We start from the raw sequence: 18,935 nt of genomic DNA on the forward strand, positions 1-18,935 counted from the left end.
TGTCCACTTTGCATCCGTCGTCCACATCGCTCCTTCAGAGTGAGGAAAAGAGATTTGTGGAATCCTGGAGCCAGTGGAGCAAACAGCAGCAGCTCTGCTCAACCTCAGCGCCAACATGTTGTACCTGGAGACGGGCTCCACCACGGCCTACAGTGAGGTAAGGCGGGCGGAGGACGGGGCGCACGTTCCTGTAGATGGATCCCCAGAGCTCCATGGGACAGTGAAACATCACGAAACAAATCAAGGCCTTTTATTTTGGGGCTTAAAGTTAATGCCAGTCCTCTAAATAATCAGAAATGACTTGACACCAGATGCTTTTCGGGTAACCAAGGTATTTCATTTAGATTTTGTCACAGAATTAGAAATATATAGAACATGCGGGTAACATGGATTTGCATTTGTCAGTTTTAGTGTGTGTGAGTGTGTTTGTGTGCACATCGGTGTGTGAGCAGGGGAATGTAAACACCTGGAGATATCTTTTTTTTTTCTCGTGTAATGGCTGCTGTCTGGCTTTGCTGTGATTTGAAAAGTAGGAACGTTGAATGAGAACATTTTCCAAAAGGCGTTGGAGGTTTCCGTGCTGTACAGTTTTAGTTCCTTTCATGGGAAAGTATTAAATCTAAGAAAGCCAAAAGAAAATATAAGAAAGCATCTTATTGTGAAGTCATTCTAAACTTTTGATGATAGCATTTTGCGCTTTGTTTGATTCAGATGGGAGTTTTCCTTTGCTGTTTGCGCCTCTCTTAAGATGTCTTAAGTTAACATGAATTATTCTTTTAAAGACGAAACAAATTGCATAAAAAAATTCTAATTCATACATTTTAGTCGATTTCATAGTTTAAGAAGAAAAATCTGGGGTTGGATTCCCATTTTTCACTCTGAAAGTGCAAGCTTCGTGATTGATGGCTCTGTGTTTGCACGGTAAACACTTGGAGGATGTTTTACAGTGAATTAAATGATAAGAAGTTTGTACACAAGTTACTTTCAGCTCCTTTTTTCTCAATCAGTCACCATTGCACCATCGTGATTTTGGTGAAGTTTGGTTTTTCATCAGTTTTACCATCATTTTGCACGAGCAACACAGAGAGAAAATGGCCCTCTCAGCTTCATGGTATTTGTCCTAAAGTGTGAGAAACCCTGCTCTAGCTTAAGAACGTACTGTATTTGAACCGAGACTTTAGGCTCCTTTTCTTTAGGGAACTATTGTGTCTCGCTCCTTGTGTTTTCACCAACCGAGCCCTGCATCCACACAGCGGCGCGCTGATGGATCCTCAGATTGTAGGTTGCAGATAGCAGGTGTGTCAGGTCACTGTCTTTTAAGTTGTTGAGCAGGGGGTCTTTAAGTGGTGTCCGGCTCAGGGTGTGTGTGTGTGGGGGGGGGTGTCAGGTTCCCCCAGCCTGCTAGGAGCCGCTGCCAGGCGCTGCTGTTTAGTCCAGCATCGTAATTGCTTTAATGGTGTGTTGATGTAGATACAATCACCTACTCTGCCCACCCCAGCAGGGATATAAGGTGTAGATAGACCCCCACCCCAGCCCCACCTCACCTCACCCCCCTCCACCCTGTTGAGCCTTTAATACCTCCCTCCCCTGTGGTCACTCATCACGGTCCCCCCCGATGCTCTCATGCAGAGGGTCACCAGAGAGTGGGAGTTATTCCCCCTCAGGCCGGGTCTGCTCTGGTTCCTGTCATCTCTTTTATCACCAGCACTAATGCACTCTATGTCCTTAAAGGCATTGGAAAAGTTTCAGCTGTTGTGCTATTTTGCTTTCATAAAAGGCCTTTCTTTGCACTGGTTAAAAGAAAACATCCAAAATACATATGAAGGTGTTTATTTCACTCACTTTTGACTGTCTGTCTGTAGATTTCATCCAAAAATCAGCAAAAGTAAGCATTAGATAATGCCTTTTATGCCTATTTAAACATAGCTTTTAAGGAAACTTGCAATACAAACTAGTATTGTCTTAATGGGAGTAATGAACTGGGGAAGATTCATGGTGATACCTATAAGTAGATTTTTTTACACCATTGACCTCTAGTGTGTACAAAATGCATGATTTTACAATGCATAGCAAGGCTGGATCCCCCAAAAATACTTTTTCTACTACTCACTCTGCTCTTCCTATCTATAATCTGAAGCTTTATGCAGAGAGCTTTGTTCATATGTCATCCACAGCCTGATGTATAGAGCATTTTCTCCATAAATGACTGTAATGCAATCTTTTCAAATATACAATTAACATTTATGCAACTGTGTGACTTTCATGAGTAGTGGGAGCATTTTATTGCTACACTTTCTGCTTGCAGTGTTGACAGAGATGACTTTTTAGAGCGCTGCAGGATGACGCTGAAGATAGCTCATGGCTCTTTGGGATTTTTCCATTGTATTATAGTGGAACATAAGCAATGTAAGGACTGAAACGACCAACAGCACGGTTGCACAACTCAACTCAATGCTGATTCATTTCCCGGATATGGGACTCATTTCTGCATCATCATGATCTGATGCCTGTTTGTTCTTTGCACAGTATTTTAATTTGTCAAACACCTTAGATGACACACTAAGGATTCTACCAAAAATGACTTTTCCTGAAAACACATCAGGTTGTTAATGAGAGGTATTTTTCTTTTGGGTAATGCAAATAATTGGGTTTGAAATAGTGGAAACCTTTTAGTTGCTTTTAGTGTTTATCCGAATAATGAAGATGGACATTTGCAAAAAGCATGAATCACCTTTCGTCACTCTAGTCATATTTGCCTCATTTGGGTATTTATCTAGCATTACCTGCACCACAACGAACACCTTAAATGTGACACGATGCCACTTAGTGCTGCATTGTGTGTTTGAATAATCTGATATGCGTTGTAGATATGTCAGATTGTAATCAACATACTTTTATTGTGAAGTCTCCTCTTCCTGTTGGCCTGAAATGCTTACCCCAGCACTTATCTCAAACAAAGAAGAGCTGAAAACCAGACTTCACCACCTTTTAAAAGCCTTATTAAAGGCTGTTGAGGATGTCAGGCTGCTGATTTACCGTGTTCCCAAAGGCCTCAACACAGAAGCTGTAAACACAAGGAATTTTTAGGAGCAGCTGAGGTGGTTATTAGATGGTTTTCTGTATTATAGTGGAATAAGATCTGATGAAAAGCCTTTTTCAAAGCCTGATAGCCCACTTCCACTCGATTTGACATTAAAACACGATGAGCTCAATTATCCTTTTATCCTTTAATTCATTTAGAGCAGCAGCACTATCCAGGGCCCTGTAGTTAATGGGAAGTATTCAATGTCAGGCTTTTCTTCAAGTAATAATTTGACTTTGATAATTGGTGGCTGTCACTCGCTCCTGCTCCTCCACAGTTCAAAAGAAATCACTGATATCATGAACTCCTCACTTACAGGAAAACACCGTCCAACAGGACATAAGTCGCCTTTTAGTTCACATGAAAAACACAAACGCTTCACCTTCTTTTCATAGGATTATATAAATACATTTCTGATAGTCAAATAATGCACTTTTAATGTATGCCACTAATAGTTTTTACCGATCCGTTTAAATATTTAGTGCTTAAATCATGTGCTCTTATTTTGAGCTGGGTTTATTTAGTAGTAATGCATGTGCTGTACTTTTGAATTTGTATTTTTTGGGTAAGCACTTTGTGACCCATGATTTTATAAGTGACATTTTACTCACTTACTTTAATAAAATGTACAAAAAATGGACATGAAAAATACAATTAAATGCCACAAATAATGACTTATTTTAATCAGATCACATATTTGCAGAGTCCAAGTACAAATCAACACCTAGGGATCCAACGTGTTTATTTTAGCCTATAATAACACATGATACTTTATTTGTTGATTATTTTCTGTTTCCATCGGATTATTTTGAGCTTAAATTGATCAAGTAATCGTAGTGAAGAACTGAGATGTAGTCGGTTGAATTGGTAGGAAGTACCTTTTTCTTCAGTACATTATTTGAAAAACTAACTTAGTCACTCTCCACTACTGCTCTAAGCCCTTTGAGCCTAACCTTTATATGTGTGTAATTAGCCCATTGTCAGGGAGTGTGTGTGTGAGGAAGACTGGAGGGTCTACTCTGGTTGTGTGTGTGTGTGTAGTGTGTGTGTCCCACTTGTCCTTTAACACCTGCATGCCCAGTATAACTCTCCAGGCAGCAAATATATTACTGGTGTTTTTCAGGGGGGTGAAGCAGCCTCACTCCACACACACCCTCACACATCTTGACCCCCGTCCTCACACAGCTTCACCCTGCGGCGCTCTGCACAAGTATGTGAGGTTCACTCTGGTGACCTTTTTCTCAGGTGTGTCTGTCTGTAAAGGAGCTTCAAATGTCACTACTTTACAGGATCACTTCACCCACAAATGACCGTCTGACCAGTGTGACAAAAACAAAGTGATGAATTAGTGAAGTAAAACAACACTTTGCATGCCATTATCTATGTTGTTAATTATAACGTGCATGAACATATTTGACCATTTGCAAGTCAGATCTTTCAAAATATTTTATACAAACGTCACCTTGAGCATAAACAATCTCATGTTGTACAGGTGAGCAAGGATCCAAAGCTTTTTCAGATTAAGGTTTCAGTGGAAGCATGCAAGGAAACACAATATTTTGTCTAAGAATTTGAGGTAAAGCAGGGTGACAAACGAATACAGAAATGCACATTTGAGGGATGAAGTTTTCAGTCTTTTTTGTGAAACATTGATTGGAAAGTGCTGACAACTCCACTTTTCCTGAGTGTTTATAGAGTACATATCATGGGTTTGTTTGTCTGGAAACTCTTTGTGCGATGTAGGTTTGCCCCTCATTTACTCAAATCATCAAGACTTTTCTCTATGTGGAGATTTCTTCAAAGTAACTCGGGGTTGATACCATTTTATGGGTGAATTACTCCTTTGATCGTTGAATAACCGCAGTGGTCATCTGGCTGCGGCTAACACCTGGCGGTGTGAGGGGTGTGAGGCGGACAGCTGTGGTCGGCCGTGCTTGAAATAAACAAGAGGCCCTGCAGAGATTAATGGTGTTGCTGTCTGAAGAGCGAGGGCCATGGCACCTCGTCCAGGAATGTGCCGTTTATAAATGGAAAGGAATGGGCTGAGACCAAGGGGCTGGCTGCGGCCCAGGTGTATCTCCATCCTGCTCACAGCACACATTTAATACCACTCCTCTGTCTGCATAGCTGCGACACTACAGTGATCCATCGCAATAAAATCAAACTCATAATAGACATCAAAACATATCTGAGTGTTCAGGAAGGAGAGAGACTGTAAACACAACACAGGGGAAGATGGGTTAAAACCAGATATCAACTTCCTGTTGTTTAAAAAAACCCACTTTATTACATTTTAACCAACGCTTATTAGAAGCAACTAATTATATAAACATTAACAGCCTTAAATATCCAAGTGTCTTCTGACTAATTTTCAGGGTAAAAGTACTGTTTCTTGACAGATTGAATCACCTCGAATTCCCGGGATAACTAACCATGACCATCTTTGTTTTGTCTCCAGTCGCAGTACACGAACCTGGGCCTGCTGAACAGCATGGATCAGAGCATCCAGAACGGCGGCTCCACTTCCACCAGCCCCTACAACAACGAGCACACCCAGAACAACGTGACGGCGCCGTCACCCTACGCCCAGCCCAGCTCCACCTTCGACGCCCTCTCCCCGTCCCCCGCCATCCCCTCCAACACAGACTACGCCGGGGGACACACCTTCGACGTGTCCTTCCAGCAGTCCAGCACCGCAAAGTCTGCCACCTGGACGGTAAGACGCTCACTTATCAGAGCATTAAGATGTATTGTGGAAAAATTAGGACCATTTGTCACTTTTTTTCTGCACCTAAATTGGTATCCAGTACGGTAATAGATATAGTAGATAGTGAACACTTCAAAAGAACGGATAACATTGTGGTAAATACTCTTTATTTGCTTTCTGTCTGAGATTTAGATCATGCTATCCATGAGCATGTTAGCCAGTTAGTTTAGTTAAGTGTTCAGGCTGAAACATGAGGAAACATCCTGGCCTCTCTCCAAAAAAATAAGTCCATTTATTAACATGTTATATCTTGTTTGTTTAATCAGAACAAAACCAAAGGTGTGAAATTGATTATTTCGTAGCCGGGGGTGAATTAGATTTTCTGATTGAACTCTCGGCCAGATTTCAAAATATGATCAACAAGGAAAATGGTTTTAGGACATCCTCCATAAGTCAAATTCATTGTCACACTATAGGCCAATTTCACACAAAGCAAGGTAAGTTATATTCACGTTACACTGTACGTTTACCTTTTAACGTATAACTTTCCTTCTGCTGTGGTGCTCTCAACTCTTCCATACTGCGAGAAAAAACAAATGTTTTTTGGCACACGTCAGATCTTCACATAGTTTCAAATGTGTCATATGCTCGTCATAATAAATATGACACTTTTATGCTGCAGCTGTCCGCGCAGCAGCTCATCCCATGAGGCAGAGATTTGTCAGCTAGAGGTTGAACTCCTTATCCGATCAATCTGTGCTCCAGGCGGATTCAGGTTGCACAACTACATTTGGCAGAACAATGTCACCTGAGATGAATCGCCTCAAATCATGAGTAAAGCAGAAGCATTTGTTCTTCAGGCTCTCACATCATACAGCACTGATGAGAAAGTTATTTGACATCTTATGGTGAAGAGAGGGAGTATAAAATGCAGTTCATGTAAATTTAGTTGCATTTAGTATTAAAAAGATAGTTACATTTAATATATTTTTCAATAAAATCAATGGTGACTTCATGAAAACAAATTGGCATTTAAAAAGGTTAATATTTAAAGATGGATCCCTAAAAAAGTTCTTAACAAAAGGCCTTTATTGGGATTAAAAGGAATGAAATCAGTCTAGAAATGCTCAGACATGGGAAGAAGGAGATCATGAGTCGTTTGCAAAGTCTCTGACTATTCTATTCTTTAAACAACATTTTATCAAAATAAATGTTCACATATTCATCATGCAGATCAAAATTACGCAACCATTTCCCCTCTGTGGGACCAATAAAGGGATTCTGATTCTGAACCAACAGCACACTCATATTCTCTGTTTCTGGCCAGAACACTTGGTGCAGGGGAGTGAAAATGTAACAGAAATGTCGGGTTCGGTGTATTTGATGCAAACATATTTTTTTACTTTAAACGCCTCGCAAGTGTGTTGTCAAGCGGGAGAGAAGTGATCACATTTGGTTCTTCTTTAGGCCCTTTCAAAACGTTTTTTGAATTGTGTTAATATTTACTGTTGAATAGCAGAAGTAATTGATCATCAAAGGAAGGGTGAAATACTCCTTTAAGCGCTCAGAGGAACACGGTTTTAATCCTGATATTCACTCTTACTCGACTCTGAGCTAGGTCTACCTCCTGTTGAGGCAGTTCACTTATCGATCATTTTTGTCCACCAATTGGTCATTTTTGAAACCTTTTTACATGCATAAAGACTTATCTCCAGGATCACATCTCTGTTGAACACCAGATTTAGTATTTAAAGTGATGCTTTTGCATGATTCCTTGAGGAAACATTTCCTTTTGTCAAGGACAGCCCTAAAAGCATTGTCTATTCAAATGTATTTAATCCTACATATATTGTGTACGGACGTTAAAAACGCCTCCTCTATTGTCCTCAAACACACCTTAACGTAGCTGTTGTTGATGGTGTTGTTGTCATGTCTGAAATGCAGTTGATTCCCAACCTTCGCTCAGGCTGTTTGTTGATGACAGAGGTGGACAGTTGGTCCAGGTGTGGTAATGCCGCTCAGTGTCATCATGCTATGCTCCTGAAGCTGCACAACCAGCTCCGCCTGCTCTGTCATTACCGGGGACAGCTGTTGCATCACCTGCGCTGTTGTTTATGTGTCTCCTCCGCAGACACACATCTTTAGCCTAGAGTATTAATGCACCCTAGCGGACATCGGAGGTGGCGGCGGTGTCACCGTCACACAGTTTTGTCCCCGTGTGTTTCACATGTTTACTTTGCTTCCCGTGTGACGTAGCGCCGATGACATAGCGTACCCGCATTACAGTCAAGTGTTTGTGAATGGCATTTTAGAAACGTGGTGGCATCATGTCGGAAACTCGCATTTAAAGGATAACATCTTTAAGACCTATTGTATATTTTGCAGTAATGATCAGGACTGATTTTAATTAAAGGATTTAAGTCATTCATAGCGGATCATATTCATTTAGAGCATTTTTAAAGTAGTTTAAGGAAGGGGAAGTTGTATGGTAAAGAGTGGGAGTTGAAAAATAAAAATGTCACAGTTAAAACTAAATAAAAATGCATTAAATGTAAGGACTTTTCCAATTATCGACAAATTCGACACTGTTAATACAAAAAAAATCCCCAGCATTAACAAAATAGTTGAATTTTATACATTTTTCTGTTAAAATCAATGACTAAATGTAAACACATTGGCATTTAAAAATGTTGATATTTAAAAAAAAGAATATTTGGAAGTTATGATCAGGATGGAAGTTAGTTAAAGGTTTTAACTTTGTAAATGGAAAAATGTATTTAAACTATCTAATAGCTTTTTTACGAAGAGGACATGGTCGTCCTTCACAAGTTTTCAAAAACAGAAAATGACAGTTTCTAAGTGTGAAGCACAAGTGCTAAACGTAAATGGTCGTTATTAGTATCTATAATTAGTCAAGACTGACAACTAAAACTCTTTCCTGTCAGATTTTTTCTGAGGGACTCTTAAAACCCGCTGAGCTAAATGCAGTGATTTTAACGCGGCGTGCCTTCCAGGCTGAACTCAGGGAGTGCTGGCCCAGCTCACCTCTTCCTCCCGGCCACGCCAGTCAACTGTGGGATCGTGACATTTGCCAGATTCCCACACCGCCTCTCTCATCCCTCTCATTTTCACAGTCCAAAAACAAAAGTGTTTGTCTCGATGTGTAACTGTGAGCAGGTAAGGAGTGTGGTTTGAGCGGCACGCCCCGCAGCCTGAGATACTTCGCCGTCACTCGCAGTGTCCCACAGTCACAACACATGAGGCAAGACCAGTCTGATCGGTCTGATTCACATGGAGCAGTGAGGGATCGTTGTTTATTGTTGCAGCAATGTGAACAGTCAACTGCACACCGTTTTGACTCATTTGAGGAACTCTTATTACCTAAAAATAAACAAAGGCAGGGTTTTTGCATACTCATTACAATTTAACTTCTTTGTTCCAATACAATGTTGGCCTTAGAGCCAACTTAAATATATCTTGGAAAGATCAAGAACAACAATGACAGTTAATAATATTGCAGATTAAAATATGTAGATATAAACTATTATGTAATCAATTAAAGGTCTCACTATACACCAAGTCAGAAATTACTCAGTCATTTAAGTCACAATTCAAGACTCAAAAGTCTTCAAAGTTGCGAAACGTTATACCTTTTTGACTGGCACGATTTGCATACAGCATCTCTTTTTTTGTTGACCACCCCGTAGTTTTGTACGCAAAAGAGAAATATCTTTACTTTAATCTTGTCCAACAAGCTCTCAGTAACACACTTTTTAAACAACAGAACATACATTCGAGCTTGGGGAGCGTTGTGAAGTATGTTCTTTTCGAATGTCCAAGATAAGTCTAGAGCCATGTGTGTAAAACTCTGAATTGATTTATGATTTGCTCAAGTCAAATTAAAAGACATCAAATATGTGGCTTGAGTCCACACCTCTACTGTTAAGCCCGAGGTTTAATAAAACCGGTTCACTCGGGTCTAGAAATTGTGTCAAGTTAATGAATGAGCTGCAGAACGGGTGTTTGAGCGATCTTCAAGATGATCTCCCAACAGATTAATACTAGGATGTTTCTCATGTAGGTTAAACATTACTGCACAACATATTTACTTAATCCTACCCAAGAGTGACACCATTTATATCCATGGGCCCAGAGAGAGTAATTCTAAAGATGTGGGATTATCGTTCCCCGTCCCGCTGTACCTCTGGCAGCGAACCCCTAAAGATGTCACCCTGCAGCTTCTCTCTGCACACAGTTCTGCTAATGCTCTCCGTTTGAAGGCCTGTGGGATCTTCCACAGGACTTATGGTCTGTGTGTTTGGTTCTTTTTGATGACTGTTCTTCTGGAGACACACCTAATCCTCAACCCACACCTTAACCTCTTCCCGTCTGGTATGACTGTGACACACACACACAAACACACACACACACACACACTCACACACACACACACGGATAGAGGTGCATCATTTCCCCGAAATTTTCCTTCACTGTTTCCTTGTTGGCACTCCCAGAGTCACTTGTTTTTTTTACGATATATCTGTGGAGGGTGATCTTTCCAGTGTATTTTACGTAGCTTGTTGCTTTAATTGATCTACAGTGTCTTTAGCAAAATGAGCCAATGCAGTAATGATATCTAAAACATGGTATGGTCCAAGAATTAAAATATTGTTAGCTATAGGGTCTGGGACTGCAGATGGAAATTGGCTATTGGCTCAAATCTGGCATAAATCCTCTCTTCTTTATTTGCGATTAATGCATGGTTATGCACACATAATAGCTGCACGTAAATAAGAATATGTTGATGTCTTTGATCTGCAGTTTTTACCTCTTTTTAGGCAGGGTCTAAGACTTGATTTTCCCCAAACTTTCCCATAACTCCTCTCTTTCACTCCATCTTACAAAACACATATTATATAACTTTACTGTCTTTTTAGCAGTCTGAGAATGCATCACTGCAGCTCCATTTACAACATCAACAAGGAAATATTTTTAAGGTGAGAACCAAGGAAACCTTACATAACAATCGCTGACAACAATATGTCCGAGACTCTTTAACATGCATTCAATCTGGGTTTAAACTCTGTACCTAATTTAAAGATTGACTGGTGCAAAGAAAGTGCTTCAATCTAACTTTTTTATAAATCGTGGGACCCTGTATCTCAGATATGGGCTGTTCAGGATGTGGCTGGCTTCAGGGACAATGTGAAATGTTGGTATTGTAGGTTTATTCAAAGGCTTGACCTATGAGCAGACGCCCAGGTCAAAGGAATCCCCGGGTTTAAGATGTTTTACCTTCCTTTCTCCTCTAAATTAATGGAGTGTGGCCAATGAGGCGGCCATTGTTGGCTCCCGATGCCACCATTGTGCGTCTGAAGATTGGTGGTGTTTGCAGTGCGTATTACCTGCCACCACATAAGGGGAGGAATGTCACGGTGGGGGCTATCGCTGCCGAGCTGCAGGGATTACAGTAATGGATTGAGGGCCTGTAGATAATACTCGTGTAAATACCGCGTGCCTCTTTCCTGAACCCTGTGCTCTCTCGGAGTGTCTTTTTGAGAGGAGTTAAGCTTGATGGTTGCATCTCACATTGCGCCGGAGGAAAAAGGAGGTGGAGGAGGAGGATAGCTTGTGAATGCTCAAAGAGAAGAGTGTTCTAGCGAAAGCCAGCAAGACGCAGCTTGTCCCGGGAACATCTGCGGGCCGTCCCACGCCTCACGAGATGGGGCTGAGACTTGTTTGTGTCAAGAAGCTTGTCACGACTCGCCCATCACACGAAGGGAGACGAGCCCTAAGAGCTACAGATGGGAAAATGTGCAGGGGAATTTTTTCTTCTTTTTTTAAAGGCAGGGTTGAAAAGGTTTTTTTATGATATGGGCGATGGGATTTCTTTATAATCGTCGTGGAAAAGCCCATTCTCTTAAAGTTTAGATTACAAGATTCCTCTTTTTAATAAACAACCCAACCTGCAGCAGAAAATAGGGTCAGGTTGTAGTAAAAAAAACTGATTTGAGGAGCATTTTTTTTTTAGCAAGTCCCTGACTGAACTTAAGATCAGATTGTCTTGAACGTATACTTCACTTATATTTGGCTTCTTTTAAGTACAGTAAAGGTTCATTCAATGCAACACAACATAAATAGAAACATACACTAGACTTAGTGAAAGTTTGAGTCATTCAACTTTTCTTTTGGGTTTAAAATGCACTGGGCTATAGCTGCAGTTATTTTGCCGGTGAGGACCAGGGTTCGATTGGCTAACCCCGAATGACAGATGCATATTTGACTCTTTCAGCGCCGTCCACACAAACATGACAGCACTTGTCAGCGTACAGGTTGGCCTCAGGACGGGTATCATCACTCAGTGTAGTCAAGATAAGTGCTGCAAAAAAACAATGTTTGTTTTTAAGACTCAAACACAGGGAAGAATCGTCCCCAAAAAAACACTTTTACACCCCGTTTTCTTCCAGGAAGCAGGTGTTTTTCCTCAGTTTCAGAAAGTAGAGGAGCAATATTGTTGAATTAAACAGGTTTGGGAGAAGCTCCGGGCAGGACGTGACTTGTCAGGTATGAAGAAGACAAGACCAGAGGCGCCACACGGTGCTTGTTTAAGGCCCGATGTTTGTCAGGACTTGACTTCTGCATGCGCCCGCAGCGCCTGTCAGCAGCACAGGAACGCTACAGCTGTGGGCCTGCCCCGACCTGCACGCACGGGAAGTGTGTGTGTGTGTGTGTGTGTGTGTGTGTGTGTGTGTGTGTGTGTGTGTGTGTGTGTGTGTGTGTGTGTGTGTGTGTGTGTGTGTGTGTGTGTGTGTGTGTGTGTGTGTGTGTGTGTGTGTGTGTGTGTGTGTGTGTGTGTGTGTGTGTGTGTGTGTGTGTGTGTGTGTGTGTTAGAAAGTAATTGCACGCATGCACCACTGTACAGAACAAATTGTATGTTGCAGATTATTATAACAACATATTTTGATTATCACAGCAGCTTAAGAGCTCATTTTCTCCTCCTGCAGAGTCGTGCAGCAGGAGGTTGTGTTTGTAAACGCAGCCTTTAGGTAATTCCGTTTTTTTTTTATTGCCACATGTACATGGGTGGATTGTGAGGCAATGGGCCTCCGGGCACATAAGTGGAAAAGGCCAAGCCAACTCTAGTACTTTGAGAACCTATTCACACACTTTAATGTTGTTTAGACCCTTTTTGTCTTGTTAATGGTCATTTTTGTCTCTGTATGATCATTTTGCTTCTTTTTTTTGGTCGTTATTCGTTACTTTGTAGTCTTATAGGTAATTTGATCCCTTTTCATTGGAGGGTGTGAGTCTGATGCACTTTGCAGCTATTTTGCATCTTTTTTTGGACATTTTGTGTCTCTGTGGTTGTTTATTCCCTCATTTTTTCAGAGTTATTTTTTGTCACTTGCAGTTTTGCACCTTTTTGTGTATTTTTAAATCAATCTGTAGTCTTTTTTACGTCTCTATGTAGTGATTGTGTGCGTCTTGCAGCTGTTTTTGTCATCTTTTAATGTCACATTCTTGTCATTTTAACTCTCTTCCTGTTTGGTACATCTCTGTGAATGACATTTTGTTGGTGAAAGCCAGGCCCCCTTTGGGCCCCTGCGCCTCTCACCCACTAATCGCACTCATGCCTGTTTGAAGGCTATGCGTCACATGCGCGCCTCCTCGCAAACACACAGGAACATTTTCTTTCAAACAGTCGTGATTAAGCAGCTCTGTATTGTGCGCCGTGTGTGCAATTCACATTGTGACCAATGAAAGGCTCATAATTACATGTTAACACCTGAGCACCGCGCCCTGTGTGAGCCACCGAATCCCATCATTCAACCCTCGTCCTCCACCCTGCGCTCTGTTAGCTTTAGCCACACCGCTTTCAGCCATCAGCAGCAGCTCCTCTCTCTGCTGAGCAAACACAGAAAATGCAGCAGCACATATTTGTGTGTGTGTGTGTGTGTGTGTGTGTGTGTGTGTGTGTGTGTGTGTGTGTGTGTGTGTGTGTGTGTGTGTGTGTGTGTGTGTGTGTGTGTGTGTGTGTGTGTGTGTGTGTGTGTGTGTGTGTGTGTGTGTGTGTGTGTGTGTGTGTGTGTGTGTGTGTGTGTGTGTGTGTGTGTGTGTGTGTGTGTGTGTGTGTGAGCACAAAGTTTGTACCTTCAGGGCTGGGATGGTCCTCTGGTGTGTGTGTGTCTGTGTGTGTGACATTAGGATATGATCTAAACAAACTCTCTGCCTCTGATTAAATCTCTGCGTTGTGTTGTTTCTGCCTTCAGCTACACAAAACCAACACCCAGTAATTATTGCAAACATACGCTCTGACCCTTTACACGGTTAAATCTGCGTAATGATTGTAGAAAAGCTTACTCTCTTACAGTTTGGATAACATGACTCTAGTTAACCAAACATTCCCTGTACAGATACCTGCCGCAGGAAATAAGATCGTCATGCTTCAGTTGTATAAAAGCATGAAAGGAGGAGCATTTTTTGTAGATCAAATCCTTAAATTAACTTTAGATAACACTGGCTTTAAAGTCCTCCTTTGTTGAAATTTATGTTGGCTTTTCAAGTACAGCAGAGGTACATCTAATTAAAGGTACCATTAAAACAGAGAATTATACAATAGTGCAAATGAGCGGTTTGCAGCAAGAAGTAATAGAAAAATAGAGCGCACATTTCATTTAAAAAGCAGCTTTAAAGCAGCTTTAAAACGTCCACAAACTAAATGTGTTATGTGTTTTTTAAAAACTGTTTTTGTAAAAGGACAAATTGTTTTAAAATGAAGGAAAAGGTATTTTTCTTAAGTTGTCACCTTCTCATTGAGTTTAAAATGCTCTAAACTCACTGCTTTAACGTTGACCCTTCACACAGCAACAGGTCTCTCTTTTTTTTCTGTTTCTTTTCCACCCGCCTCTCGTGGCTTCTCCACCTCATTTAGCTGACTGACAGAGGCGTACGAGAGTATCAGGTTAGGAGCGAGGGGACAACCATTTATCTTTTGCCTTTTTTTTTTGGGTAGAAAAAAGCTGCTTCTGATTGTCAGGAAGATTCAGTTCCACCTTTGTGTTGACATACATGTCCCGGAGCTGGAATCAAAGGTGTATGCAATGCACAAAAGGAAAACTAAACATGTGTTATTTTGATTATCTTAGTGTCTGTTTTACGGCTGCAGTTAACTCTTTTAAATCAATCGTTTGGTCCATAAAATTTAAGAAAATAGTAAAACTACTATAAGTACAAGACGATGGTTTTAAATGTCATGCTGTGTCAGTCAGAAACCAATAAATGTTTACGTTCATAGGATTTAAAACTGAGAAAAGCACCAACACTTCATGTCTGAGTTGTGGAAAACAGCAACTTAAAGACATTTCTGTAAGAAAATGTATGGATTTATCAAAATATTTAATCAACTCTTTTTGAATGTTTTGCACTTTTGAAGCTGATAATACAAATTGCTTTCCATAGACACCTGAAAACAAATACATCAGACAGTTAAAACACCACAGATATAGTTTGCTTTACAGTTTTTGCAGACAGTTGTTAATGCATTGTTTTATTAACTCGTCTTTGTTAGTGGATCCCGTGTTTAGTAAGCGGGCGATAATGTGCTGTTTTGGTTTCGTCCTGATGAAAGGAAAAGTGTTGCATGCCCCGAGAGCCAAGAGGGTCCGTGCCAAGCTTGTGTAACGTTTAAAGACAGGTACTGGGATGAGCTGCTTTTTCTTTGGAAGCAGTTTTAATCGAAGTGGAATTTTTTTTTATGCTGCATTGTTTTCTGGAACAGCCCCGAGCGCCTTTCACAATGTTCACCTTTCTTCGCTATGAAATGGGGCTGACAGGAGGGAAAAAAAATCCCCCCCCCACCTCCACCTTTACCCAGAGACTCCTCCTCTCACCGGGGATTTAAAGCTCTGCACACACAGCAGTGATTTCTATGGTTTGTTTACACAGTTGGGTTCTGCCCATTAGTAACAATTCAGTCTTTCTGATGGCTTTCTGCTTATCAATCCTAACAGTGCCAGGGATCAGCGCGCAGCCATTATCCCGCAGGAGGGGCGCACTAACCGTCAATGTGGGAAAACAGATCTCTCTGTAACTCATTCAGTCCTGAAAGCCATTAGCTGTGTTTACCTACACGTGTATATATACCTAATTTGATGTATGGGGCAAATTGTTCTGGTTAAAGTTACGCTGTCTTCAGCTGGTTTTAGCTTTAGCAGAAAGAGAGGTGATGCCATAAATGGACTATGGAAAACTTGCTGAATAAAATCTGACTAACATGTCACTTGCATGAGTTAAAACATTCCAATAATTTAATCAGGCAAAGATCATTTACTGCACCTGCATGAGGTGTGGGATAAGGTCACGTCACCGCACAATATTTTAAACCTCCCCCCACCCCAAGGACAAAGATTTAAAAGATTGAAAGCATGCAATCAATTTGGAGGAGACAAACACGAAAACCTGACGTTAAGTTACAGAGCTCAAGTTAAAAAAGGGGGAATTTTGTTTGCATACCAAAACTATTCAGTCGTCAAAGAGAAAAATTGGCAAAACGTGAAGGTTTGAAATGATTTGAAAGTGAGTGCATTATGATCAGTTTGAGGTCAAATGTGTTACTTACAATACAATGATGTAGCTCTGGGTAATAGTCAATAACTATCGGGTGCAAATAAGGAAGTTGTACTTTATTCATCACTGATTAGTTTGTTTTTTATTTCATTTGCTGTCATTGATGCTTTTCATCCTCAAAATATATCTTTCTCTCTCTCTTTGCTGAAATCACGCTGGTATTTGATACTTTACAAACTTAAAACTCAGAGTTTGAGACATTTAGACATGAGACTTACCTCTGCTTATTAGTGACCGTTTGTTTTAAATGCATGTGTTACTGTCAGCACGTCACTGCATGCTGGTTATTTATCTAAATCACACAGTCTTGTTCCACATTTATGAGAAAAATTCTGGTTTTCTGACGGCTCATCGCTTCTATCAGTACCAAGAGTCAACATATGTCACAACCCCTATCTTACAAACTCAGCATTCACTTCATTTTGCCCCAGACGGATCTTTTTAGACCGTCTTCCTGCACAAACCAAAACTGAGTCATTTAAATTGAAGGTGGAAGCCCTGCTCTGTGTGATGAGGGGCCATCAGATGCTTTTAGCCCGCCTCCATCACCCCTGAAGATGAAAGAGGCCCTGCATCAAGTTTAATTGCTCCTGGAGGGGTCCGTTTTTTATGGTGCTCCTCCACGGAAGTCCCAGAGGCTCTCGTGAGATCTTTGAGGTTTTCCCAACACACACTCGCAGCTCCAGAACCTGTGTGTGTTTATTTAAGTCATAATCACAGTCTTGTCTTTAACCCCTTTTATGCTTCGGGGGGAAACCAGAAGTCACAGTCCTGCCAACAGGTGGTCAATAAAGTTCAGGCATTTTTTTAAAACAACAATTGCATGAATTGTATACATTATTTTTGCACCCTTTCAACTTTAAACAATATATATATTTGTCATTATTTAAAAAGATGATGATGATGATTTTTCAGATTTAGCTTTCAATTAATTGCCATCTTCAGTCCGTTGGTACTACGACGCATTTCACGGTCTCTCTCACACCAACAATTATCAAAACAGATCATCAGTGCAATTTTAAAATTACAGTTCATTTCAATTTAAAAAAATGTGGATTTTTTTTACGTGAATTCGGAAAAGAGTGAATTTCTTTGCGTAAAAAAGCTTCACGTGATAAATAAAAAAACACAGAATGTAAAACATGCAAATGGAAGTGTGACTTTTAGTAGAGATGAAATATCTAAATATGTGGACAATATAAATATGTTTCAGCACGGTCTTACTCTCTCTGTGTTTCTTCTGTTCACAGTACTCAACAGAACTGAAGAAGTTGTACTGCCAGATCGCCAAGACGTGTCCGATCCAGATCAAAGTCCTGACCAACCCCCCGCAGGGCGCCGTCATCAGAGCCATGCCCGTCTACAAGAAGGCGGAGCACGTGACGGAGGTGGTGAAGCGCTGCCCCAACCACGAGCTGAGCCGCGAGTTCAACGACGGTCAGTACGCTGAGATTTATTTCAAACAACGTTATCCCTCATGGGTCGCTTCAGTAATCATCTGCAGAGGAAGAAAATCCAAATTAACCTCAGTAAAATGAAGGAGCGCAATGTCTAATAATGCTCTACTACTATTACCAGTTTAAATCCTAAATCAGAATCACCTACCTTCTGATGCAAGCTGCTCAAAGTGTTATAAAGTATATCAACTTTCCACCGCTGTGTTTACTGTTTAATGACACCCCCCCCGCTGCCTTACAGGTCAGATCGCTCCTCCGAGCCACCTGATCCGGGTGGAGGGGAACAACCACGCGCAGTACCTGGAGGACTCCATCACCGGGAGGCAGAGCGTGTTTGTCCCATACGAACCTCCACAGGTGAGCGTCTTTAATCGTGCAGTGAGGTTCCTGAACGCACCGCCAGCCACACTTCACCCCCTCACACAGATATACTTCATGTGAACTCATGTGAAAGCTTTTTAGAGCTGGAAATAAAAGGCAAACACTCCTTAATCAGCATGTACACACACTGAGATGTGCATGTTTAGTGTTTTTCTGCAGAAAGAGCCTCTGAATGACCTAAAAACCAACAAATATAAAGCAGAATTGTCTCAAAAATATGAGAGAATATTTTATTTTAAATGCAGGTTTACAGTAAAGTGCATGAAAAAATGCATCTTAAAAACAGCAACTCACCATCGTGTTGTTCTCCTCTCTCAGGTGGGGACAGAATTCACCACAATTTTGTACAACTTCATGTGCAACTCGAGCTGCGTGGGGGGGATGAACAGACGCCCGATCCTCATCATCGTGACTCTGGAGACCCGAGAGTAAGACCCTAACACCCAGCCTCAGGTTCCTCCAGGTAATCGTCTGGGCCGTGTCTCACCTGCTGTGTTTTCCTCTCAGTGGTCAGGTGTTAGGCCGCCGCTGCTTCGAGGCCAGGATCTGCGCCTGCCCGGGCCGAGACAGGAAGGCGGACGAGGACAGCATCCGCAAGCAGCACGTGACGGACGCCTCCAAGAACGGCGACGGTACGATGCTTTATGATAAATAATAATAGTAAGAGTGAGTTTACCGTTAG

The 18,935-nt window shown here is 41.3% G+C and overlaps 1 protein-coding gene across 1 annotated transcript in view; it reads left to right on the top strand.

The window, feature by feature from the left end:
- tp63 (tumor protein p63) overlaps positions 1-18,935 on the top strand; it is a 26,804-nt gene continuing 7,869 nt past the window's right edge. The window contains exons 1-6 of the mRNA XM_063891069.1: positions 1-157; positions 5,541-5,798; positions 17,666-17,852; positions 18,114-18,229; positions 18,572-18,681; positions 18,761-18,885. Coding sequence (XP_063747139.1) covers positions 116-157; positions 5,541-5,798; positions 17,666-17,852; positions 18,114-18,229; positions 18,572-18,681; positions 18,761-18,885 — 838 coding nt within the window. The 5' untranslated portion in view covers positions 1-115. The remainder of the gene's footprint in view (positions 158-5,540; positions 5,799-17,665; positions 17,853-18,113; positions 18,230-18,571; positions 18,682-18,760; positions 18,886-18,935) is intronic.

Source organism: Eleginops maclovinus, chromosome 9, assembly GCF_036324505.1.
Source record: "Eleginops maclovinus isolate JMC-PN-2008 ecotype Puerto Natales chromosome 9, JC_Emac_rtc_rv5, whole genome shotgun sequence".
In the NCBI taxonomy this organism is placed as follows: domain Eukaryota; kingdom Metazoa; phylum Chordata; class Actinopteri; order Perciformes; family Eleginopidae; genus Eleginops; species Eleginops maclovinus.